Below are 27,741 nucleotides of genomic sequence, written 5' to 3' on the forward strand. Positions count from 1 at the left end.
TGTGAATAAAAAAAGGGGAGTCGGGACTTGGAGGGCTCCCCAGACGACTTATTACAATGTAATATTGGACAAATCACCTCGATCAGAAACGCAGAATCTAACAATCCCTGCCAGACCAGGCACAAAGGGTACTGCGGATTTCAAAGGAGATCCTGAATTTGACAGCACTTGAGAACCATAACCCGCTCCACCCACACAGATTTGGTGTCGAAACGAAAGGGGAGGATGCAACGGCTGAGGCCCAGGCCCGGCCGCGGGTCCACGGCCCGGCTTCTCTTCCCTTTCCGAGGCATCGCCCCGGGTCCCGGGCCGCTCCACTCACCACCACCTCCTCAAATATGCTCTGCAGCTGCGTCTCCATCTGTACCATCGCCCCCACCATCCCGGGGCTAGCGGCGCCGCCCGGGTTAGGCCACAGCTCCAGGAACGGAGGGGCGGAGGAGCGGGGCGGGGCGGAGGAAACCTCAGCTCGCCGGGGTCGGTTTCCTCCGCAGGTGCTCGGGCCGGCGCGGCCCAGTAAACAACCGGGACCTGCACGGAAACCGCGAAGGGCCAGGCGCGCGCCGAAGGCGGAACCCCCAGAAACTAGGAGCCTGGCAGATAGTTCCGCCTGTGGTGAAGGGCCGCCCGCGAGCCTCACAAGGGCGCCCCCAGCGGAACCTCGAGCACAAGTCCCCCGGAGGCGTCGGCGGCTGCCGGGCGCCTCATGCCGGTCAGAGTTGGAGTTGCTTCCTCCTCGGGCTAACGCTTCTGCCAAACCGGAATAAAAAAGCCGGGAGCGGAGCTCCACCGGCAGCGGATTGTTGAAGCCCCTCTTTTTTGACGACAGGGACGTTTCTTTACTGCGGTAACCCAGGAGTAGCATAGTGCCGGACTCAGAGCCGGCTGCAGCCTCTCCATAAAGATCGGGAAAAAAAAGAATGAATGCATCACTATTGATGCGTTATTTAATTAGAATCATCAAATAATAACAGCTACCATTTTTAGTTTTAATCATCTAAAAATAATAATTGCCACTTATTCTGTATCTGCTGCCTCTTTGGTGGGGGTAGGAGCAGAGAAGGGGCAGCGGCAGGCTGATCCACTGGCGATGGGTCAGAGCAGTGAGTGTACTGCGTGGGGGGCGGGTGGGGGCGGGTGGGGGGCCGCTTCATTCTTTCAATTATCAATTTGTTTTATACATTCATGGAGGTTTGCCTTATTCCCCTTAAGGAAATTTCTCCTCATATAACACCTTGTGCATAGGTATCAGAACACTCCACTTAGGGAACATTTATCCCCCATTTACTCAGTGCCAGAAGCACTATTAGGTATTTAATAAACTGTGTTGCAGTCATTGATTTTGCTGAATTCCAAGACGGAAAGATGACAGAGCCTGAGTATTGAAAATCCAAGTCCCTTAATAATTTATTCTTATTTTCTCTATGAAAAACAGATAATCTCTATTGTAGATTATCTTTAATCATATTTTAGTTCTAAACAGTTTCACCTAGTATCTAGTAGATTTCCCTGCTTCCTCTCTCCCTGCTGTCTAAATCAGTGTATTCTCAGCAAATGGCAACTTTAGTATTGACCGAAGCTTGTGTAATTAGAAAGGTAAAGTGGTCAGGAAAGAATTTTTTGTTGCTGTTGCTATAACCAAATGCAAATTAATGTTATCATGCCTGCTGATACTCCATTCATGCAATAAAATTTGGCTATCCATTTCCAGGCCTTCTTAATATGTTTTTCCCCAATACTCATTTTTAAAATTTATGTATACTTTACATACAATAAATACATGGATTTAAAATGTACAGATTGTAACATATGGATCCATGAATTTTGACGAATGTTCATACCCAGTCAAGATATAGAATATTTCTATCACCTAAAAAATGTTCCTGGTACTCTTGCAGTTAATCCCCCTACTCAGAGGCTAACCACTGTTTCATTTTGCTTTTCTTGAATTTAATATCATTTCTTGAAATTAATATCATTGGAATCATACAGTGTGTACTCTTGTAACTGCCTTCTTTCACACATTATATTTTGAGATCTATCCATATGTGTCATTGCTGAATTGCCTTCCATTATATTTATGGATAGCTATTTATTGATTCACCTGTTGATAGATATTTAGGTTATTTTCAGTTTTTTACTCTTATGAATAAAGTTGCTATGAACATTCTCATAAAGTCTTTCTGTGAACACATATTTTCTTTAACGTTGGGTAAAGAGCAGAAATTCTGATTCATGTTTATGTTTATGTCATAAAGCATAGGTTTAACTTTATAAAAAATTGCCAAACAGTTCTCCAAAATAGATGTACTATTTTAGACTTCCACTACTATTGGAGGAGAATTCCAATTGTTCTGCATCCTTAACACATTTGATGTTAGTTTAAAATTTTTTTTATTTATATGTTGGCTTCTACGTGCTCTTACATTTGTGTAAAATATTTATACATGTACTGTACAATCTGTATATATATTAAATAGCTGTATTATAAACACTGTTCTATAGGATTTAATAAAGGAAAAATCAAGTGGGAAAAATTACTTATAAAGCATTATCAAAAACCCTTGATATTAAAGAACAAGATGTTCTCATATTCATTTTCATCTGATATTCTCAACTACTTTTTTTTTTGTTTCATTTTATTTAAGCTGGCCTAGACTTTCCATTTTCTATAATTATTGTCAGAAAAGTGAAAGCAGTGGAGATAATGTAGTAAGGCAACTCTGGCAGATAGATTTATTTGTCTGACAGAGTAAGCTATTGTATGGACATGTGAATATTTAGATTTAAAGCTGACAGTGTGTCAAGATTCTGTTTTGCTCTAAGGCGTTAATTGAAGTACTGGTAATTAGAACAACTTGGTAGGTTAGGATATAGTCAGGAAAAACATCACGCTGTCCTTTTTTCTAAGTATAAAAGCCCTGGGGATTACTGCACATCTTTCAGGTGACCACTTTTCTCCAAGACCTGAAGACTAGTCCCTAAACTTTGCATGTGGTGGGGAGGGTACAGGTTTTACTGTCCACACTGTTTCCCATCTTTTCAGGTAATACCAGTTAGCCTGCTAGTGCACAGTCCAAACCAAGTGCCAAATCATGTCACCTCCAGCATTTCTCACCTGCCGGATGGAATAAAAAAACCAAGAGAATGGGGCCAAAAAGTAGAGGGGAAGCAAAAACTGTTACCCTGAAGCACTTTCTAGCACAGATATCAGTAAGGCTGCCCTCTCCCAGGCAGCAAAGGGACAGCAGTTTGTTTAAAAGTCCTCTTAACTTTTCTGACTTCTCCCTAGTGCAAAACATGCCTTAGCAATGATTAAGAGGAAGTGCAAAGAGAGGAAACACTGGTCCTCATGCAAGAGCAGTGCATCAAAAACAACCTGAGGCTAGCTGGTGGGGAGGGGATTGATGACGCTCTGATCTGACCTAGTGACAGCAGGAGCCTGACAGCTGTCAGCAGCCCCAGGAACCCCTCATTGCCTCCTTCCTCCTGAAAATGGAAGCACTTGAGTCACAGACATGTAAGTGAAAGATATGCAGATTTCCCTAAATAGGCAGGAATCCTCAAAGGACTGATGTTATAAAAATATACAAACATAAGTTTTATCTTGGCATACTTTGTATTTTTAAGAAAGTGATTAGTAATTATCTGGCATTGAGTGGGAACTAGAAGATTGTGAGAGACTTATACATTAAGACTCCATGTAAAATACTGGTGGGAGGAAAAAACTAATCTTTCCATTCAAAATTCTGATAGCTTTAAGTACTTTCCAAATAGAGACATTTTCCACTGGTTTCAGTATTGGCTGTGGAAAGGAACAAAAGACCATCCCTAAAAAATGGATGAATTTGGGCTGGTTAATAAAATAAACACAAAATGTTTGCAACTCTAATTTGAGTTTTCTTTTCTTTTCTTTTATAATGATAAGGAAAGAAAGAAGAACAAAACAAAAATCTTTAAATTGCATTGTCCCAAGTCAGAAAGAAGCACTTCTGTGTTTTCTTCATGTTTCATTCTGTTCTACATAACTGGAAAGTGGCTGAGGGCTTGCCTCAGCGTCCCTGCAATCATTTCATAAAGCTGCACTTGCTGCTGTACGTACAGGCAAATGACCTCGTTGTAATCATAGACGCGGTTACTGAGAAAGTGGTTCATCTCAGCTTGTAGTGCATATGATGTGCAAACTCATTTCACCACAGTCTGCTTGTGTTGCGGAGTGATTTTTACTAGTGGCAACTAGTTTATTACTTTCTTTCACTTTTCCTATTGCTCCCTTGTAGGTGCCAGTAATACCAGAGAAGGAGTCAAGGAATTCTTTATATTCATGATCGCTTTCCATCAGGAAATGGAGATCTTTCTTTGGCTCTTCTGCTACCAGATTGGCAATTTCTTCATAAGGCTTTCTTGCTTCCATTATTGCATCATTGAGATCTGTTTCACCTTGATAGCCACCAGAAATGAACACTGCTGCTAAATTCTGCAAGATCTTTCCCATCTTCTGATAGTTCTTGGGTAATGCCCAGTGCGTGGCTTCCAGGGCTCCTATCCCTCTGTCAGAAGCTCCTTCACGCCGTCATCCATGGCTTTGGCACATTTACCAACAGCATCACATTTCTGCTCTATTTCTATTAAGTCCAAGCCTGGAGCCTCTGGCTCCATGGTAAAAAATATAACTCCCATGAGCCCATCTTCCCAGTTTTCCTTTTTCCAGTTTTCTATTACTTTGTATCTCAGAAATTTAGGAACTGCTGGAAAAGCTCTCTTTCTGAGGTGACTGGAGGCTGACACATCCTGGTCATCCACACTCGAAGTCTCTTCATGCTCATTTTGATAAATTCCTCTTTGCAGTGACTTGTGACTTGCTCATCTGGAAGAGAAGGGATTGAAACGGCTGACCCAAACTTAACCAAGAGACGCTCAGATAACCAGTCAACGTGCTTGCACCTGCGGTTTACAGATCGTTTTGTGTTAGTAGGTGTTAGCTGGTATTCTTCAGATCATGTAGGTTTTCAGACCGTCCATTTTGGAGCATTGCCTAGGATCTGCTACTACATAGTCAAATGCAGAGGTAGGATAAAACACATGGGGCCATAATTTCCAACAATGATGGGAATTTTCTCTTTGGGTTTTGTTAGTTGTTTGACCAATAAATACTGTTCTATTCCAGGCTTCTCAAATCCAGGAAACCTGTCGAGTGGGAGTTTCCTGGACGATGTACCTACATGACTGTTTCATCTCTGAGCAGGGCGTGCTTCAGCAGACTCTGAATCCTTAAAATAAGGCGACGATGGCTTGAGGTCATCCCGTCTTCATCCCAGTCATCATCATCACCAGGTGCTGGTCCTTGGTAGGTCTGGGGATGGCCAAAGGCAGTGTCCCAGTTACCGGACACGTTTCTCTGGGTATCGGCACCTCTGGTTTGGCTCCCCATTATTTAACTGGTTATTACTGTTGACAGTTGTTGAATTGGTTTGCACTGTACGTGCTGAGAGGGAATCAAGGAAGTTTTGGTCAGCCACTGAATTACCATAAGAAAATTGACCTTTTCCATCATTGGGCAAGATTTCGACATAGTCTGTAGGAACAAGCCTTCATTCTCCTGTGCCGTTTCCTCTTTCCAACCATCCTCCACCACCATCCAGATTTGTAATTGTGAAGATTTCTCCTTCATTAACTGTCAGTTCATTATTTCTAGGTTTAGCAGCAAAATCATACATATCCCAAGCCTTGGTGGCCATGGTGGGTGGGCCCCCAGCCTGGGATGGCCCTATTTCAGTTTGTTAATGTCAGTTTTTTTTAATGGGTTTGTGGTATCTTCTAGGGCAGGGGATCTTAACCAGGAGGTCTGTGAGCTTGAATTGAAAATTTAAAAAAAATATATTATTCTTGTGGGGATGTGTTGGTACAGGAGTGATGTATTTATTAAATAATATACAATACAGTGTAGACTTAGTAAGGGGTCTGTGGTTTTCACCTGACTGGCAGAGGGGTCTGTGGAACAAAAAAGGTTAAGAACCCTTGACTTAAAGGATTTTTCAGGACAGGGCAACATGGATCATATGTGCACACTAGAAGATTTAGTGGCCTAGGAAATCGTTGTCTTCCCTGAGATCGTGAAGATATCCTCAGTTTTTTTTTTTTCCTAGAAGCTTTATAGTTTTCTTTAGTGAGTAGATACATGATCTATATTGAATTAATTTTTGTGAATGCAGTACAGTAGGAATTGAGATTCGACTTTTTTCCCATATACTTATCCATTTGTTCCAGTACTATTTGTTAAAACAACTTTCCTTTCTCCACTGACTTTCCTTGTATTAGTATGGCTTTGTTTCTGGACTTATTATCTCAATGCCAATATCACACTGTCTCAAGTAACATGACTTAGTAAGTTTGGAAATAGGGTAAGATAAGTTCTCCAACTTTTTTTTCAATCTTATTTTGGTTATTCAGGTTTTTTTTGCATTCCTATATAATTTTAGAAATAGCTTGTCATTTTTAACCAAAGGGATGGGGCATATTGGTACTTTGATTTGGATTGGATTGACTAAATAGAGCAATTTGTTGGCAATTTATACCTAAATAATACTGAGTCATGCAATCCATGAAGATGGCAGATCACTCCATTTATTTGGGTTCTTTAAAATTTTTTAGCAATATTTTATAGTTTTCAGTGTGCTAGTCTAATATATCTTTTCTTAAATTTATTCCTAAGTGTTTACAGGGTTTTTGGTTGCTATTTTAAACAGTATTTTTAAGATTCTATTTTCCAACTCTTTGTTGCCAGCATGTTTAAATACAATTCCTTTTGCTATATTGGCCTTTTGTTGTTAATTTGATGATTTCAGGGCTGATCCAGGTAAAAGATAGGACTGCTAGATGGCACTAAAACATGCCTTTAATTAGGGCTGCCATGTGGACAGCTTTTGCAGGAGAGACTTTTCTGAAGACAGCAGCAGCTAAAGGAGCCACCACCCAGAAGGGGAAGCAGAGGAAGGGAAACTCCTGGTGGGGGCAGGGGAGATCAAAGAGGGCACTTAGGTGTCTGGGTAACGTCACTCAGCAACTTGATCAGAGTCCCTGGGTCAGCGAACTCTGAAGGACAGCAGCATTTCAGGGTCTTTTATAGCCCCAGGGTCTGTCTTAATTGTGGTTAGCAGATGCTGGGTGAAGTTTTACAGGGTGTGCTAAGCAGATAGGCTCCAAATGGCTCCAAAAGGACTATATGTAAAACACTAATGCATAAGACTTGAGTTTGCTGCTGATGGACTTTGGGCCGACAATCTCAGCCCGCTGGGAAACAGCACCAATACACAGGGCCGGCCTTTGGCTCATTCCTTTAAGTTTGCTGTGATGTTGCTAAATTCACTTATTAGGTCTAGTAGTTTTTTTGTAGATTCCTTAGAATCATCTTCAGATGAGTCAGTTTTACTTCTTCCTTTCCAAAGTGCATATCTTTTGCTTGTTTCATGCCTGATTGTACTGACCAGGACCCCCAAAACAATGTTGAATATAAGGAGTGAGTGCAGACGTATCTTGCCTTGTTCCTGAGCTTAGGCAGAAAGCAGTCAGCTATTCACTGTAAAGTATGCTGGTAGCTGTAGGTTTTTCACTGACCTCTTTGTCATTCCACTGATGGTCTTTATCAGACTGAGGAAGTTCCCATCTGTGGCAGTTTGAGACTATTTATGAATTCCCAAAAGAGAGATTATGTTTGTGAACGAACCTATTCCTCTCGGTGTGATACTGGCTGAATACATTAGATTCAGCTGACATGTCTTGATTAAATTACCTGTTAAGATTAGGTACGGGTTCCTAACAAGAACAAGTAAAAGACCACTATTAAGCAACTAGAGCAGGAGTTCTTGACAAGGGGTCCATGAGCATAAATCGAAATTCATAAAAACATTATTCTTTTGGGGACTTGTTGGTGCGAATGTGATATATTCATTAAATAATGTATAGTACATTGTGGACTTAGTAAGGGGGCTGTGGTTTTCATCTGACTGGCAAAAGGGTCTGTGGAACAAAAAGGCTAAAAAACCCTAGATTAAGGCTTTGATTCGGCCACATCAGTGGGGGGTGACTCATGGTTGAGTCCCCGCCCCCTTGGTGGTTTTTTTTTAATTAGTCAGGAACATTTTAATTAACAAGCATCAAAGGCATTTTACATTGATAACTCAATACTGACAATTGTGACATTTTAAATATTCCTTTCAAAAAGGTTAGTGATTTTCTTTTTCCTGGGAAATGCAGAGACCAAACTATGAGCATTAATGTGGCCAGTCCAAGTCACCACAGTTTAGTTAACGCTAATATCTCAAGAGTTGTTCACTTGTCATGTCTACAATAAAGCAAACTGTGAACTTTTTGTATCTCAATTTTAGCAAATATTTTAGGAGATTTTTAAAAGGCGTATCAGTTTTATTAAGTACAAACTCATAAAATTCTACATGGGCATCAGTTTTTTGTTTTTGTTTTTTTTTTGCTTCAAGTCCACCTGGTTTAAGTACACAGACAAATTTTCTTTTCTAATTCCTTGGAAAAATACTTCCATAATATGTCTTATGTCTACTATGGCTGGGTTGTTTTTAAGAAAGATAATTAGCTCTGTGAATAGTTTTCTACTGTTTATTTTTTAAAAATCTGTCAAAAATATCATAATATAATTTGCAAGGAAAAAGGGTATTTTTTAAAGTCTGCAAAACAGGGAAAAAATAATACATCTTATTTTTATAAGCATGAAACTTAAAACTAGTCAAAGTGCAGGTAAATCCAATAAATGGGCACTCACTCAAGCCGAGGAGAGCTCTGGAGACATGGCAGACATGGCAGAGTGGTCATTTTGTTTCTGCCATGTGACAGAAAGCAGAAGGCTCAAACAGCCCTGGGAAGGGAGACGAGCCATTTGCCTGATAGCCTACAGCTGAGGGTGGGAAGAAGCTGGGCCCACGGAACCTCAAGAGGAAGAGGAAGCCCTGAGAGACAAGCCTATGCCAGCCTGCAGCTGAGAGAAAGAAAACCCGAAGGGGAAGGCTGAACTTTTGCAGAAATTGGCAACCATCTTTGGTGAGAAAGCAACCTTACGTTGGACTCTTTAGGGCCTTTTAACTGTAAGCTTTTACCCCAAATACTCTTTATAAAAGCGAATAGTTTTCTGGTACTTTGTATCAGCACCCCTTTGGCTGACTAGTACCCCATCTATTCCTAGTCTATGGAGAGATTTTTTTTTTTTAATCATGGATGGATATTGAATTGTGTCAAATGCTTGTTTGCCTCCATTGAGATGATTATGTGATTTTTCTCCTTTATTCGGTTAATATGATAAATTTCGTTGATTGACTTTTAGTACTGAACCAACTTTGCTTTTATGGAATAAATGCTACTTGCTAACAATATGTTATTCTTTTTAATATATTGCTGGATTCTATTTGCTAATATTCTGTTCAGATCATGTGTTTTTCTTCACATGCCACTTTCATTGCCAAACCCTGAAAAACGTTGTCTCTTTTGGATGATCCATATGTATTTTTTAAGATTTATTTTATTTATTTATCTACCCACCCCCACTCCCCTTGTTGCTTGTGGTTGCTGTCTGCTCTCTCTGTCCATTTGCTGTGTGCTCTCTGTGTCTTTTCATCTTCTTGTCTTCTCTTTGGGAGGCACTCAGAACCAAACCTGGGACCTCCCATGTGGAAGAGAGGTGCTCAATCACCTGAGCCACCTCAGCTCCCTGGTTTGTCGTGTCTCATTGTCTTTCTTCTTTGTGTCTCTTTTGTTGCATCATCTTGCTGTGTCAGCTCACTGCACCTGCCCACAGCGCCAGCTCACCTTCTCCAGGAGGCACCAGGAACTGAACCCAGGACTTCCCATGTAGTAGGTGGAAGCCCAATCACTTGAGCCACATCTGCTTTCCTGGATGATCCATATCCTTTAGCTCATGAAAAAAATATTGTTGATGGAAGTGATTGGCTTCCAAAGGCCCTTTAACTTCTTTGAGGGCCGTGGAATACCACAAATGATAGGCACTGCAATGACCTGATGACTCCAGTCAGGACTTTGTTATACGAGTCTCAAATCTGGGGGAAACTCAGTTCCCTAACAATTGTAAGTACATTACAGCCACTATGTGTTATTATTACCACACAATAGCTAATAAAAACTGAGATGGAAGAATCCAAATACCTGCTGGAGAATAGCTTCAGGGATTAGGCTTGAATAGTCCATTCACTATATCACTAATATGGTCCTCATAAATTCTCAAAGTTATTTTATTCCCTCCCCCCCCCTTGGAAGCTATGGTAACCACTAAGTTTCACTTTTTGAAGAATAAGATTCATGGTTACTTGCAATAGTATTGAGGGCTTGATATACTGGTCTTTTTTTTTCTCTTATTAGGCAATGCCTATGTTCTTGAGAGACCCTTCCCCTCCATCTGAGATCATAGCAGGACTCTCCAGGGTATGAGTTTAATATATTCTTGTTTATTGTGTGGGTCTCCACCTACTAATATAACATAACATTGTTTCTTCAATTGTAGCAAAGTTACCACACTAATGCAAAGTGTTAATAATAGGGAAAATTGCATGTGTGAGGGGTATATATGGGAAATCTGTATTTTATGCATTATTTTTCTTTAAACCTACAGCTTCTCTATCTATAAAAAAGTAAAGAAAATAAAAATTAAAAAAACAAAAATGTATAGAAAAGTACACTGACTTTTAATACATTTTGTTTTTTTTCTAAATGACAGACAACTGGCCAGTAGAAGAAAAACTGTGAAACATTCTTTAGAATAAAATGCTTGTAAAGATTTAAATAACAATGCTCTTAAAATAGTTCCTGTAAGCAGCCGCATGATAGTACTGAAGGCTGATTGTGTCAATAGAAGGGAAAATTGTTTGTGTGAGGGGTGGTATATGGGAAATCTGTATTTTCTGCATTGATTTTTTTATATTTTTGTAAACCCACAACTCCTCTACTTTTTTCCCCACTAGATGATAAGGTCTGTGAGGACAGAGATTTGGCCCTGTTTGTTCCCTTCCATTGGCACACAGTAAGCTCTTAAAAATTCATTGAATAGGTAAACTAGTGGATGCTCCATCCCTGAATCTCCCCCTCAGCAACTCCTATGGAGATGCTTGTCCACAGGTTTTCCATGAATGAGGACATCACGTGGGCTCCCCAAACAGTGGCCCGGGCCCAAGCCCCCTGGAAGGCCAGTGGTGGGCCAGTACCCATTCATGTGGAACTAGACAGTGTTTTTAGCCTATTCCAAAAAATATCTCTAAAGAAAATAACTATATATATATATATGTCAGTTCATATGTGTGTCAGAGTATTTGTAGGATAAAGTTTCAGAAATAGAATTATTGGACCAAGGCAAAACAAAACTGTTTTTGGTGTGTGGAAGGGAGATTTTGGTGAGGTTTACCATGTGCTTTTGAATACCTCTCATTTATTAACCTCTCAGGGGAGGGGGGTGCTAGACTCCTTTTTATCCAGCTCTGACTCCCACCCGCCATCCATCCTTTAAAAGAGGCAGTGACTGGGGAGCAGATGTGGCTCAAGCCATTGAGCGTCCCCTTCCCACATGGGAGGTCCTGGGTTTGTCCCCAGTGCCTCCTAAAAACATAAACAAACAGCAAGCAAACAAACAAAAAACAGCCCAGAGGAGCCCAGGTGGCCTGGTGGTTGAGTGCCAGCTTTCCATGTACAAGGCCCGGTTTCAACCTTAGGGCCCGGTATTTCAAAAAAAACAAAGAAAAAGTCAGCGACTGTGAAATAAGAATTGAATTATTGGAGAGCCAATAAACTTTTGAAATAAGTCATTTAAAGGTCCCTTCTCCGTCTTCCTTCCCATCATCTGTTTTTCTTTATGCCAGGCCAAACCCCAAGGGCCAGGGCAAAGAGCCTCCCTGCCCAAGCGGGGAGGGGGCCGGTTGTGCTCAGGCCCACCTAGCCCCTGGGACACCACAGCACTTTAGGACTGGCCCCGAGGCCTTTCCTTAATCCAGTGCATGCCTTTGTCATGGCTGCGTGTAGGAGGGGAGAATTCCAGAATGAGGGCTGCACGCACCCTCCTGATCACACTCTTATTTTAAAACTGCTTTCTGATGGAGTTGGTCACAGATTTTCCTTCCACCAGAGGATGAATTTGTGGGCTGGGAGTTAACTCGAGGCTGTTCACTGCCATGTTTGTGTTCAGTGGTTTTTCTCTCCATCCTGTCTCCCCTCCCCGCCTCCTTTCTTCCTTTCTCTCTCTCTCCCTTTCTCTTGCTTTTCTGTTCTTCTTCTCCTCATTCCTCCCTTCCTTCATTTCTTCTTTTCTTTCCTCCAGGACTGAGATAAATTTCTGTAGTTTAACCCACCAAGTTTGTGGTACATTGTTAGAGCATCTCTAGGAAACAAATCCATCTAAAGCTCATTATGTGGTCTAAAATTAAAAACTTCGATTTTCTATTAATACATGCTATTCCTAATGAATTAGCATTATGAGATCAGTTGACACTAGTTTTAATGTAATTGTTAGCTGCTTTTAAGGTTATTACTATTTTTCAAAGTACTATATGTACATGTTAAAAAGATGAATAATTTGCCAAAGCTTATAATAAACAATTACAGCCCTCTACCATATACTATACCTCTCCCCACACATAAAACCCATTTTCCAGATGGAATTACTTTTTCTTCAAGCTATTCAAATCTATTGTATTGCTATTTTCACCCTTAACGTATCATCTTTCTACATAGCTTTCTTCTTTTAGAACAGTAATATAAGGTGCAGTACACTATCTCTATAACCATATACCATCAAATCAGTTAATACACATCTTTGACATATTTAATTATATAAAATCAATCTGTTTCATTGTATGTAATTAGTGAGAAAAATAAGAAGTTAAAAAGATTGCTAGGAGAGCCAATGTAGCTCAGTGCTTGGGTACCTGCTTCTCATGTATGAAGTCCTGGGTTCAATCCCCAGTATCTCCTTAAAAATAGCTGTAAGAATACACATATACATGCAGTACTTCATTTATAAGGCTCTGGTCAATAAATATCAACACATTCACTTAGATACTGATTTGAACCATGGATTATGGCCATATTTTCAAAGTTTTTTAAGGTGCCAGGATACTGCAAAAACTGGAAAAAAAAAATTGAAGAACAGTAAATGCTTGCTAAGCAAGAACTATGTTCACTTGGCTAGTGAATACCTAGAATAATACATTTTTATTTCATGATAGCAATCAAGCCTGCAAATACTCAGAAATAGGAATTAAGGATTTTAAATGTTCTAAAGGTCATAAGTCTGATTAGACTGAGGTACATTTATTCAAAAATTTGAGATTCGTTAAGTGATAGCAAATAAAATAATTCCTCAGACAAATGCATATTTTTCAGTATACATTTCACTGGGGGAAGGAGGTGAGAAGAATTTGTACTGACTGGCAAAATCCACCAAGCTGTATATCAATATTCTATTACACCAAACAGTTTGAAGACAAGGGAAACATTCTAATATAATTTCAGATTATGCTTCATTTGGCTAAAATAGAGCTTATGGTTGCTTTGCCATATTAAAAGTTTACTACAATAATTTTTCATATAAACATTTAGACTTGGACTCCAGGACTAAATATGGTGTAATTATTTTGCTTTTAATCTGTCTAATAGCTAAAAGTTGACCATTTAAAACCTACAACAAAGAAAAAGTTGAAGTCGTGTGACTTACATCATTGATCCACTTTTAATGGTTAACCGTATTATTTGACCAATTCAAAGAGTTCATGAATCCTTGCATTCATTCAGCCTCCAGTGTCTTAGCTAGGATGCGTAATTACAAAAGACGGCAGATACTGGCAAAAGCTTCAGGATAGAAAGTGCTTGACGAAGTTGCAGTTCTCAAGTGTGTTTGCTGTGAGTATAAGAGCAGATGTACTGATGAAAACCATTGCAAGAGTCAATTCTGTGTCAAAGTGTTCAAAGATGTCACCTTAAGCAGAAGAAAATAAGCTTTAATAATGTCTTCCTTGACACATTAGGCTTTTCCACAGTCTACACCATCAGTGTTGTAATTCCAGCAGGACATCTTCATATGGTTGTTGTTTGGTTCTCTTCCCCTACTCATGGCTTCCTTCTTTTCATGACCCTTTTCATAATGTACAAAGTCATCAAAGGTTGAGGTGGTATGCTTGAAAGAGGCAATTATTGTAAGCACTGGCTTAGCTTTTCTTGGGGTGCCTCTTGAGTGGTTTGTGCCATTATTTTCTAAACGAATATGTCCTAATTGGTTATTGGGAACATCTTCAAAAACAAAGGTCCATTTGACTTCAGATTTGCCCTTCCACTATACTGAGCCCGTGTGCATTGGAGTCCGCAACAGACTTTATCTCAGCCACTCCGCCGAAGTGTGCGCTCCCATTCACACTGAAGAGGACGGAGAGTGGCCTTTCCTTCAGGGAATGGTAATAAAATAAAATATAGGGGAATTCCCATGTGCCCTAATCCTCCCCTTCCCCTACTTTTCCCTATTAGCAACATCTTTCATTAGTGTGGTACATTTGTTACAGTTGATGAACACATATTGAAACATTGCTGCTAACCATGGTCTATAGTTTACACTATATTTTACACTTTGCATGACACAATTTTACAGGTTTTGTCAAAGTGTATTGATTTATTTTTTATTTATTCCCATACCTTGCCTCCCCCATATTTTGGGCTCACTGTCTGCTCTCTGTGTCCATTCACTGTGTGCTCTCTGAGTTTCTCATTTTCTCTTTAGGGGCACAGGGAACCAAACCTAGGACCTCCCATGTGGGAGAGAGGCTTGAACCACTTCAATTCCCTGCTTTGTTGTCTCTCTCATTGTGTTTCCTCTTTGTGTCTCCTCGTTGCATCAATTTGCTGCGCCAGCCTGTCGCACCAGCTTGCTGTCTTGTTCGTCTTCTTCAGTAGGCACTGGGAACCGAACCCGGTACCTCCTGTGTGGTAGGTGGGAGCTCAATTGCTTCAGTCACATCTGCTTCCCTACAGTATCTTTTTGATGAAGCAAAAAAACCCCATTTTGTACTGAAACTATTTCCTTGCCCTTTAAATCTCATTTGGAGACTGTCTCCTAGAACTCAGCCCTACATTTCTGGCCCCCAGGATGCGTTTTAAGGCTCCTACGAGCAATCCGTCACCTCTCCCAGCAGCACCCCACCTTCCTGCCTCACCACAGGTCCCGGAGCCAGGGCACATGCCAGGGCCTGGGTGACAGTACTTCCCAGATGTAATTACTTTAATTTTTTTCTAAATAACATACTTATTCCACTTTCTTTTGATACTGACTTCATTCTAAGTGAGATGACTATTTCGCCTCTTGGGTATCCCATATTTCTTCATTTGCTATAGATTATAATTTATTGCTTAGATAATTAGACATTGTTTATATTGCTATGATTGTAAAGCCATTATTCACAATTTTGCCACACAATGCACTGTGTATACATTTTCCCTTCTGTGCAGCTTTCTGTTTGTTTTTTGAAATCATCATTGTCTTATATTTTTTCTTAGCTTGGTCTGAGCTGTGCATGCTCATCAATCTCCCCATAGACCTTCTAGCCTTTTCCCTGTAAGTGCCTGCTCTGCAATGGCTCCCTGATGGCCTCTCCCTGCTATTACGTTGTTTGATGTCCCCTTTGTCTTGATGGACTTCTTTCTCATGCTGCTGGGCCTGAGCTTAGTTTCTGCCTCACCTGCATCAGCCCCCTCAGTGTGTCTAGTTTCTCTGGACCCCTGTTGCGCTGTCTAACCACCATTCTAGCTCTAGAGCTGGATCCAGGAAGGGCAAGTTTCTGAGACTTAAGGAAGTCGATGTTGGCAGATACTTGTTCCTGAGACAGCAATAAAACATTTTCTGTGATTTTAGAAGAGCTCCAAGGATTCTGTAAATATTACTAATTTCCAGAATTGGAGAAACATTTCTGATTTAAACTGGTAGAGAGCTAATAGTAGCTGCTGCCCAGGCACAAGTCCCAAGACATTAATTCCTAGAATATGTAGAGTGAAGATCTCTGGACCCAGAAAGTGCAGATCATTCTGAAGTTGAAGGGGAAAGGTATAAGCAGGCTCCGAGGTCCAAGTGACCTAGAAAATAGGGGTTCATTTCTAGAGGACACAGGCAGTCTATTCCAAAGTATAAGATGAATGAAGGATGTGGACTTGGCAGGTGTGTGACACTCTCGTGAACTGTTAAGAGCAAGGAAAAGGATTGCCTGCTTCAAGACATAAAATAGAGCACCTAGGAGCAGGGGAAAGTCTGTTTCACAAGGATTGGAGGTGACTATCAGATTCCTAAAAAAGGGGGAATTCCTAAGGCCGTGAGTGAGCACAAGCCCCGGACAAGAAGCAGGCTCAGAAAGAGCGAGGACCCTGTACGTCACTTTTGACTTGGGCTAATCTCGAGAGGAGGGCTTAACTCTGAAAGAGAGGACAGGCCATGCAGTGCCAATTTGTAAAGATTGTATAGGTTGTTTTTTGCCTAGGGTTTTTTTGTTGATAACTCCGAGCACTCAAGAAAATCTGTCATATTACTAGTTGGATACAATTGAAGGAACAGACAGTTCAGGGGCCAAATGTAGAGTAACACATTAAAATATTAAAATGTATACTGTGGAGGAGCGGATGTACCTCAAGTGGTTGACCACCTGCTTCCCATGTACAAGGTTCCAGGTTTGATCACCAGTAACTCCTTAAAAAAAAAAAAAAAAAAAAAAAAAAATATATATATATATATATATATATAGTATGCAGCAAAAGATTATACAACAAACAAAGAAACAGGAAATGAAGGTTATTCAAAAGAATAAGATAAAAATTAAGAAACCATCAACAAAGAAAACTTGACTTTGGATATACTGGATAAAGGCTTTTTAAAAATTGCCCTCAATATGCTAAAGGACAAAATGAAAAACATGGAGGAAAAAACTAAAGGATACATGGAAAATAGTGAATGAACAATATGACAGTATCAATAAAGAGATATACAATTTTTAAAAGGAACCAAACAGAAGTACTGGAATGATAGACCACAATAACTGAAATGAAAAATTCCCTGAAGGTAACTATAGCAGAAGGGAACTGCAGAAGAAAGAATCATTGATCTCAAAGGTAAGACAGTTAAAATGATCCAGGCTGAGAAGCAGAAAATAAAAGAATGAAAAGAGTGAACAGAGCCTAAGAGACCCATGGGACACTATCAAGCACACCAATATATGCATCATGGGTGTCCACGAAGGAGAAGAAAGAGGGGGCAGAAGGAATAGTCAAAGAAATAATGGGAGAACACTTCCCAAATTTAACAAAAGACATCAATAGCACAGTCAAGAATCCCAATAAATTCCAAAGAGTATAAACTCAAAGAGAACTACGAAGCCATATAGTGGTCAAACTGCCAAATGCCAAGGACAAGGAAAGAGTTCTGATAGCTTTAGAGAAAAGCAGTGTGTTATGTACAAAGACATCCCAGCAGAAAGCTTAAGCAGTTATCCTGATATCAGATTAAAAGACTTTTAAGTCAGAAACTATTATGAGACAGAGGTCACTATCTACTGATACAAAGGCCAAATCAACAAGAAGATATAATAATATATATGTACCAATGTGGTATTCAGCAGGGCAATACTGGAGAGGCCAACTTCCACGTGTGGGGGGAGGTAGCCCAGTTTTTCAGAACCGTTTGGCCAGGTAAGGGAGTACGGGGACACTCCGTAAATAGCCAGTGTTTTGTCCTGAAGGGAAACCTGGGGTAAAATGGAAGTTGCAAGGAAAAGAAGCGAGTGCTGCCACCTTGCGGCCACTTTTATGGGCAGTTAGATATGCTACGGCAGTCCAATTAAAAACAGAAGCTGAAAAGGAGGAGGATTTAAAGAGGCTTTTTAACTCTAGATCAGGGTATTAGGCTAGCTTGTGCTAACAATGCTAATGTATTAGCAAAAATGTAAAAACTCAAGAGGGAAATTAGAAGTAATGGCATGTAAATTGTGAAAAAGCACGGATGAGTGACGTAGCAACTTCGGCTCCAAGAGGTTTTCCGGAGGGAAGCCTGGCATCCATGGGTGTGGGATCTCTGGGCAGTGCAGAAGAGGGAAACTGGGAGAAGGAAATTGGAATTGAAGACAAACCTAAACAAGCAGGGCTGTTAACTACAAAAATGAGGCTCCCAATGACCCTCAGAAGCAGACAGGAATGAGGGAGTACACACCTGCAGAACTAGTAGAATCCCAGAAAGTTTTAACAAAAAGCTAAGAAAGTAGAACTGCTTGGTTGCTAAGATTATGGGATGTAGGGGGAGATGGTATTATGCTTTCAGTAGTGGAAATGGGAAATAGCATAACTACACATCCCCCTCTTCGTCAGCGTCTTTGCCAGGCACTGCAAAGACCTTCTCTGGCAGAGTTACAGGATATAGTCCAAGAACTAGATGTAAAGCATGCAGAACATGCTGATCACTTTAACTGGCCTGATAACGAGCTGTTCCTCTTGGCCAGGCCATTCACCAGGTGGCCCAGGCATTATTAGCCAACTTAGGTGAAACGGAAAGAATGTGGTCGAAAGGGGCAGAGGGGCCTGCACATGAAACCTGTAAACAGTTATGGGCTGATTTAATTGCCACAGGCACGCAATAGAAAAAGTAAACAACTTAATGCTTTATTAATATTATATTAGACTCTGGCAAGGGCTGCCTAAGGGGAAAAGAAATCCTCTGCTAATGTCTAAATCTGTGCCATGGGTTGTCACTCTACAGCAACACCCTTGTATTAGAGGAAATTAAGTCTGATCTAAGGATACCACCCCTTGTTTATATTGCTATGGCTCTATAGCTATGATTCGCAATTTAGCAACACAGTGTACTGTGATTACATTTTCCCCTTTTTGGACAACTTTCCGTTTGTCATGGAGATCATAATTGTCTTACTTTTTTTCTTGGCTGACGTTCAGGTGTGCCTGCTAGTCAATCTCTCTGTAGCGTTCTGGGGGCTTTCCTGAGAGAGCAACAAGTGGATTGTCTGTGGCTTTAGAAAAGCCCCAAGAATTCTGTAGGTATTGGAATGTTCTGGAACTAGAGAAACATTTCTGATTCAAATCGGTGGAGATCTGATAGTAGCTGCTGCCCACATACAAGTGTCTCAGTGTTACTAGATTTTACCTAGGTTCTTGACTCTGCTGCAGAAATGAATTTCAAGAGCACATTAGGTGAGTAAGGCCAGTAATTTATTCAGATAGGGAGGGACAAGAAATGGGAGAAAACAACAGGTCAGGGGTCCCAGGTAGAGAGGAAGGGGTTGAAAAGTAAAAAAGAGGGCTGACATACAGATTACAATTTCCCCTTATGGATTATAAATCCCCAGGTTTAGCTTGCATAGTGATCCAAAAAGGGGAGAAGGCAGCCAGAGTTGGGGTCCAGAGGTGAGAGAGAGAGAGGGGGATGGGGATAGGGGTAGAGGGGGAGGGGGAGGGGGAAGGATGGAGGGAGGGAGGGAGGGAGCTCGTTCAGGTCTCATGCTTGGCTTTTTGAACTGTTAATTATTCCACCCCTTTGCTAATGGTAGAGAGGGGTTCCAGGTATTTGCTTTATTAACCCATCCGTCAATATCCCAGAAGGGCCCAATGATAAAGTCCTTGGGGAATATCCAGAGCTTTTCCTGGCTTCTGGAGGAAGCCTTCTTCTGAGTGGCAGAATCTTGGAGACGGTCTTCCAGCAGCCATCTTAGGGTTACTGATGTCCATGTGGACTCTCTGCCAGGTTCCAGATCCATCTATTGATTTTCTATCTTACTAACCTGCTTTACCAGGATATGAAGTCCTAGAGTGTGCAGAGTGAAGATTTCCAGGCCCAGAAAATGCAGGTCATTCTGAAGTTAAAGGGAAACGACAGAGACAAGCTTCCAGGTCCAAGTGACCCAGAAAGAATAAGCTCATTTCTAGGGACACAGGAAGTCTATCCTGAAATCTAAGTTGAATGGAGGCAAGTGTCCTACACTCAGGTGAACTGTTAAGAGCAGGTGTCTGAGACTTGGGAGACTCATAAGAAGTTTGGGTTCAGGACTTATTTCGGGGAATATTATAGTGGAAAATACACCTGGAGACCAGGTAAAGCCAACATCTGTACTGTACCTATCTGTGTCTTACTTGGGTAGGGTCCCTGAGTTTTTCTTCTTTCAGGACCTGAAGGTCTAGGATAGTTCTCTGTTAAAAATAGCTATAATTTAGTAACATAGAGATCATCTGGATTCACTTTAAAAATGAAAAAATTGATGTCCAGAGTCAATTAACTTGTGAATGACATTATCAGTGGCCTCCTTACCTCCCTATATTGTGTTTTCATAAGGGTTGAGACGTGCTGGTGGATGAGGATAGAGTTGGAGGGGAGGAAATTTCTCTATACTGGAGCATTGCCTGTGGGCAGTAATCTCTCCTATCTTAAAAGTACAGCTCCAGATTCAGTGGTACCCTGGTATACGAAGCTACAGAAGATCAAGTTACCTCTTGGAGAGTACCAGGAAACAGCAGTGTAAAGTGCAATGGCATATCAGAACCAGATAAGCAATCTCAAATCAAGGCTTACAAATTATCATTGGGAAGAGCAAGACAGAGTTTAAAGTTATGAAGGCAGTCAAAAACCAAGAGCACAGATCCTGAAGATCCAAGCAAGAGGGTGAGTCAGATCTGAATCAAAGTCTTCAAAACCAGGAGAAAGATGAAGAGATGCTCAGAGGAGAGAAGCACCAGGAACCAGAGACAAAGCCGAGTAGGTACATTGTCAGAGTACAAATCAGCGTTTAGAACCCGGAAATCCACGAAATCTGAAGGTAGAGGTCAGGTCACTAGGGAAAAAAAAAGGGCTTTAGGGAATCCCCTAATTCTGAGACAAATTGGTAATATAGCCTTGCTCTTTCTTTTAAACCCTCAGTGCAACAAACCAGTCTGAGAATCTGGAGCCCTGGTGGGATCCAACTGCCAACATATCACTAATCAAAGTGCCTTGGACAAGTGATTAAGCCCCTTAGATTCTCTTACTTTATCTGTAAAGAGTGCAGTTTGATTGGAATCTAGAGTGAATGATTACAGAAAAGAATTTGAAAATGTACACCCTAAGCCAAAAGGCTTAGAATGACAGCTACTGATGGAGTCATTTGGAGGAATGTTTACAAAAATTATACCACCCTAGTCAAAACTCTAGAATACTTTAATTCAGTTGGTGTAAGTGGGGCCTGGGCTTCAGAATTAGAAAGAAGAAAAAATTCTCTATGCTTCTAAGTTCATCCCGTGTGGAGAACCCCTGGCCAAAGTTATTCAATATATATTTGTTTGCTTCTGATTTTTAAAGACCTGATAATCCATTGTGGTCCATGGAAAGAAATCTGCAAGGTCTTGGATTAGATGGTCTTTGTGTCATCTTCTGGTTCCAAAACAAATTCTTTGTGTTTTAGAGATTACTGAGGGTGCCTCTGTGGCTAGAACTCTAAGTGGAAGTGGTGAAGTAAGGGGACACTGAACGGAGGTGGGAGGCTGCGAAGGACGGCACAGATGCTCAAAACTGTAAAAGGAAGCATCAGTCTCATGCTGCAGACTTTTTCTTATGGGAATAGACTTTAATAACACAAAGGAATTTAGAAATGGCTTTCAGAAATATTCTTAACATTATGTCTCATATGTTATGATAGGTTCTTTTGATGTTTCTTTTCACTGCTTTTAGGGTTGGAAGAATTTAGTAGAGTAGTGTTTCCAAAGATTGTGCCACAGCTTACAAGATTTTTATAATCTTTACATTAGAAAAGGGTTCTCAGTCTTTTTTCAACTCAGGAACTCTTCTCAGATGTAATCGTGGACCTTATATTCATGGAAGCACACTTTCTGAAGTACTGGTCTAGGACCTTTGAAACTGGAAGAGTTAAGGCACAACTTCCATTACTCTCTTATTATTATTATTATTTTTTAAAGATTTATTTATTTATTTAATTTCCCCCCCTCCCCAGGTTGTCTGTCTTGGTGTCTATTTGCTGTGTCTTGTTTCTTTGTCCACTTCTGTTGTCGTCAGCGGCACGGGAAGTGTGGGCGGCGCCATTCCTGGGCAGGCTTCTCTTTCTTTTCACGCTGGGCGGCTTTTCCTCACGGGCGCACTCCTTGCGCGTGGGGCTCCCCCACGCGGGGGACACCCTTGCGTGGCACGGCACTCCTTGCGCGCATCAGCACTGCGCATGGCCAGCTCCACACGGGTCAAGGAGGCCCGGGGTTTGAACCGCGGACCTTCCATATGGTAGACGGACGCCCTAACCACTGGGCCAAAGTCCGTTTCCCTCCATTACTCTCTTAGGCCTCACTGTTCGTCCTCAGCTCTGTCATCATACTCAGCCAGGAGTAAACCTGTTGGGAAACTCTGGCTTATAGAAAGAAGAAAAAAGAGTGACTTCAGTTGATTAGTGAGGTTTCCCTTGAATTGGGGCAATTTGGAAGACTTGGGTGCCAGTCCTAGTTGTGGCATGTAGTAAGTATATGACTTTGGGCAAATAAGTCACGTATCTTTTCAGGGTCTTAATTTACTCATCTACAAAATAGAAATAAAGCATAAGGGCTATTGTTGCTCTGACAGAAGATCATATGTATGAAAACCTGTCTCAAATTGTGAATAACTGTACTGTAAAATGCAAGTCATGGTCATCACAGAATTAGGCACTTTAAGTGGTTCATTAGAGCTCTAGAATTCCTACTAAGGTCACAGCACATTTGTGATATGTTTGTTTTCAACTGTTACATGAAGTTCATGTAAATGTAGAAACTCCCTGGAATTGTCATAACCGGACTTTTGTTCTGGGTTATTTTTAGGAAAATTAATTATCAGATTATATTAAAATTTGATTATTGTATTATTCTTATTACATATCTTTTGATTATTATGTAGTATAAACTACAAGGCAAAAGAGTATAGCTATCTACAGCGTACTAGAAATGGATTTTAATCTCTTGACAGTATTATTGCTATAATGTTTTTCTCCTCTCTCGATTGCCCAATCTATAAACAACTTTGATCCTCCCAGGTTTACAAAAGTTGGCTACAGCTGTGTACCTCGTGCAGTTTTTCCTTGAGAGACTAAAGGAAGGAATGAAGGCTGCTGTCTTCTGGTAAGAGTGGGTCCTGCAACCAACAAAACATTGGATTCCATGCGAGATTCAACAATGGAAGAATCTGTTAAGAAGAGCCCTGTTGAAAAATATAAAATAATTTGTACTGTAAGTTCAGTTCTACATTTTTATCTCTCCAGCTTTGTGACAAATATTAAGTATAGTGTTTGTGTTGCTATTTAAATGTAAAGCTTTAAGTGATTGTTTTCAGTTTCATCACTTATGAAAACTCCAGTGCATTTGTATTTTTAATTGTGTTCTACAAGTAAGGAATTTGAGTAACAGTGAATTAATATTTGTTCAGTCAAATGCAAAGTCAGAATCCGACAACACTTTGCAAACAGATAGTGATGATAGCTAGGTGATATAGCTTTCTATTTCTTTTAAATGTTTCCAAATAAAATGTGAAATAAAGAAGATACTTAATCTTTTAAGAGAATTCAAAGCAACTTTGCTTCCTAACATTTAAACAGCAACTAAAAATGTTTATTTCAGGAAAGTGTTTCATATCTAATACAACACAGACAAGTCATTTATTTTTTCTTTTTGTGTGACTAGTTTAGAACCAGAGAGTGAAAGATAAAAATCATTGTATTTTATGTTTCTGGCTGTATTACTGATGTTTATCCTATTCTACTTTCTTCTCTTCTACATATAATGTTTGACTATATTCTCTTTTTGATTCTTTCTTGTTTTGAGACCTAAGAAAAAGTTTTCCATTTTTTTTTTTTTTTTTTTGCCATCTTCTCTCTTCACCAGCAGCCATTTGGGAAAAAAGACTTTCTCACCACCCAGTCCTTGTATTCTGCCTTTGTTTTTACTCTACTGAAGTCACCCTCTCCAAAATCAGTCCTGCTCCTTGTCTGTCTCCTGCGTGAGTCTCCATAACAATAATACAGGGGCATCATCAGTGACTCTCTCATTTTGAAGCATTCTCTCCCCTTGCTTCCACGATGGCATGGCAATTCCCATTTTCATGACTTTTCTCCTTTTCTGTATGCTTGGCTGGTTTATCTTCCTTCTCACTGTGCACAATACTTACGTGTTCCCCGAAGCCCTATCTTAAGGTCTTCTGCTTTTGCAGTGTCCTTTTCTTGTAGAATTATATTCCTGACTGAGAAATCCAAGTAAGCTGCTAGCTCTGACCTCTTGCTGAGTTCCTGTCACGTAATTCCAAATTCTTGCTCACCCTGTACCTGGAATCAAAACCACTTGCATTATGTTCTCATGCATAATCAGCTGAGATTTCTTCTGAGTTTAATTCTTTAGTCGATGACACTGACATTGTTCCTGCCACGCACACGAGGAACCAGGTAGTCTTCCTTTATTCTCCCTTATCTCGTGTTGAATTACTATTCACCTGTGGCCTTGCCTGTGTGGTGCGTCGTTTGTCCTCGCCTCTCCTTTCTCACAGCAACATCTCTAGTTCTCGCTGTCCTCTTACAGCTCTTATATCTTTACTTACCCTGTTTCCTTTCCCTTACATCTCAGAAAAAAAAGGTTACTCCCACTTTCTGACATTAACACCTCCATAGATTTTAACTCCATCAATTTATTTTATTTTTTTGCATCTTTAGCAATTCATTCAGTCATTCAACATTTTTTTTTAAAGACTAATTTTTAAATTTATTTCTCTCCCCTTTCCCCCCATTGTCTGCTCTCTGTGTCCATTTGTTGTATGTTCTTCTGTGTCTGCTTGTGTTCTCGCCAGCGGCACCAGGAATCTGTTTGTTGCGTCATCTTGCTGTGTTAGCTCTCTGTGTGTGCGGCGTCATTCCTGGGCAGGCTGCACTTTTTTCACGCTGGACGGCTCTCCTTGCAGGGCACAATCCTTGAGCATGGGGCACCCCTAGGTGGGAGGCTCTCCTGCATGGCACAGCACTCCTTGCACATGGCAGCACTGCACATGGGCCAGCTCACCACATAGGTCAGGAGGCCCTGGGTATACAACCCTGGGCCCTCCATATGATAGGTGGATGTTATATCAGTTGAGCCACATCGCTTCCCTCAATAAATATTTCTTGAGCATCTACAATATACCAGGTACTTAGGCTCTGGGGATACAGGAGTGAATAAAAGAGATAAATATCCCTGCCTTCAAAAAGTCATTCCAAAAAAGCCAGATAAATATGTTAAATAGTATCAGGGAAGCGGCTGTGGCTCAATCAGTTGGGCTCCTGTCTACCATATGGGAGGTCCTGGATTCGCATCCTGGGGCCTCCTTGTGAAGGCAGGCTCACCCTCACGCCATGGTGAGCCACTGGGCCCACAAGCACCATGGAGCACTGTCCACCCCACAGACACTGCAGGGTGCTGCCTGGCCCACAGACATCATGGAGAGCTGACTCAGTAAGGTGATGCAACAACAACAAAAAAGGGAGACAAAAACACAGAAGAGCATGCAGCAAATGGACACACAGAGAGCAGACAGCAAGCAAGCTGCAAGGGGGGTGGGGAAATAAAAGAAAATAAATACAGACACAGAAGGAAACACAGCGAATGGACACAAGAGAGCAGACAGCAAGCAAAAATCCACAAGTGGGTGGGGAATATATATAGTATCAGTAAATAAATTAACAAATTAAATATGCATTATATTTGATAGTGAGAAATACTAGATAGAAAAAATATTAAGCAAGGAAAGGAAAATACTTTCAGGCAGAGGAAAGTACTATTGCATATGTAACCTCTGCTCAGAAACAGACTTAGAGCTCCCAATTTAAAAACAAACATGCAAACAGATGCACAAGAAACAAATAGAAAAGCCAGTTGCTCTAACTAGTGATTCTGTTTCTTGGCTTCCTTTTTCTGCCAAAACTCTTCAGAAGATTCATCGACTCTCTTTGTCTTCCTTTCTTTCACTTATTTCCTTAATGCCTTCTAAGCTTCACTCCCCTCCCCAGCAGACTTTGTTCTCTGGGGCAAGGTCATCAGCTTCCAAGTTGGCACGTGTTGAAGACTCTTCTCTTTCTCAATTCTTCAGGTTCCTTCCCCTTTCTCCTTTCTCTAGAGTACTATCTCCTGCTTCATGAAGCTCCCTTTGGTTTTCGTAATTTGGACTTTTCTCTTGTCCCTATTATAATTTGGCTTTTGCTCATCTACCTCTCTAGCTGACTTCTTCTTTCCCTCCTATTATAATGTAGGTGGTATTTTTTTCTTTTTTTTTAACCCTCACGTTTTTCTCTTTATCTTGTCTCCTAAATTTCTCTAACCCTAACATAGTAACAGAGGGTACTCTCTGCTGCCTGTCAGCTTTGTTTCTCTGGGTGTGCCCTGTAGATTTCTCTCTTCTGAATTCCAAGATCTCCTACCTCAGTGATTCACTTGATAAGAAAACTTGAGGCCCTCTAAAATGTCTTCTCTCTCTTATCACTCATGGTTCAACCTTTATGTTCACAGTCCTCTCTCCATCCACTTTACTAGATAAATTCAGACATGGACAAAGGCTAACTTTGAAACTTCATATGAGAATTGTTTTCTTGGTACTCAAACATTATTTTCCCAATTGCTGGATTTGTTTCTACTGTAAATGTTAGATGTGTTAATTTTCCAGTTGATTTCCCAAAGGAACACGAAGCAATTAACTGCTCAATAGTTCTTTACTTTATAAAGTTTGATGGGTTTTTGTTTTTCATGAAACTTATTTTCTTTTTCCCCTTATTATAGTTAAGTTTGTTATAAAATAATTTTCTAAGTTATTTGACCACATGTGTCTGTTCCATTTGTATTCTTTATGGCAATGGACACTCTTCAAGTTCTTTTGCCCAGCATCCTTATCATTGGTCTCAGTGGATGGGGAAAGAAGGCAGTGAAAAGAATCCCTTTAGTTGAAACATAGTTTAATTCTAGTCATTGCACAAAGTCCTTTACACAGAGGACCTTGTAATATCTTTTTAAAAAATGAATAAATTGAGTAGAATTTGAAAAAAAAAAAAAGAGATATTCTCCACTTAATAAAGTTACTTCATCTGGCTCTAAAAAAAAAATAAAAAAAAAAGAATGACACAATCTTTCATCAGACATCTTCCAAATTACCCTAAATCATTTGTTTGAGCTATAGTTCAAAGTAGATCAATTATCAATGAACTATTTTTACAATATATTATTTTTCAAAAAATATATATTTTATTTATTTTTAAAAGATATGTAGATTACATTAACAATATGTTCTTACCTATGTTTAATGTTCTCATTATCTTCTGATGGACAGACTGGAAACAAACTGCCTCCTAAGAATGATTTCCCAATTCTAGAATGCTTTTAGACTAAATGACCTCTAAACAGGGGCCTAGTTAAGAAAGAAAAACAGACAAAGATAAATGACTCCAGTTTTACTCTTATTATGTTTTTTGAGACTAAAATATTTGAGTATGGAGAAGTATAATGAATGGTATTTAAAAATTCTTCCAAAACCATCTTTCTCAATTCCAGGTATTAAATAAAATAACACTGTTAGGTCTTGTGTCCTGCATAACTAATATGCCATGAGTACTTAACGTTCTCTGATGGAGAGCGGTGATTTTGCATCTTTGTATATTTAACCTAAGTGGTAAAGGTCACCTTTCCTTTCTTGGA

At 40.3% G+C, this 27,741-nt stretch overlaps 1 protein-coding gene and 1 pseudogene across 4 annotated transcripts in view; both read right to left on the bottom strand.

Moving 5' to 3' along the window:
- The window catches only part of MED23 (mediator complex subunit 23), a 46,628-nt gene extending 45,517 nt beyond the window's left edge, over nt 1-1,111 (bottom strand). For 3 of the 4 annotated variants that reach the window (XR_011650143.1, XR_011650142.1, XM_004450137.4), the window contains exon 1: nt 323-1,056. Coding sequence is in view for 2 of the 4 variants with exons in the window: in XM_004450137.4 (XP_004450194.2) it covers nt 323-865 (543 nt within the window). In the remaining 2 variants the exon portion in view is untranslated. Of the gene's footprint in view, nt 1-322 lie in introns of all 4 variants that reach the window. The other variant, XM_004450138.5, reaches the window with a different exon arrangement.
- Nucleotides 1,112-4,020: 2,909 nt separating this feature from the next.
- On the bottom strand, nt 4,021-5,738 carry LOC101422343 (sorting nexin-9 pseudogene; annotated as a pseudogene).
- Between the last annotated feature and the right edge of the window lie 22,003 nt (nt 5,739-27,741).

This window comes from Dasypus novemcinctus, chromosome 11 (genome assembly GCF_030445035.2).
Source record: "Dasypus novemcinctus isolate mDasNov1 chromosome 11, mDasNov1.1.hap2, whole genome shotgun sequence".
Taxonomy (NCBI): Eukaryota; Metazoa; Chordata; class Mammalia; order Cingulata; family Dasypodidae; genus Dasypus; species Dasypus novemcinctus.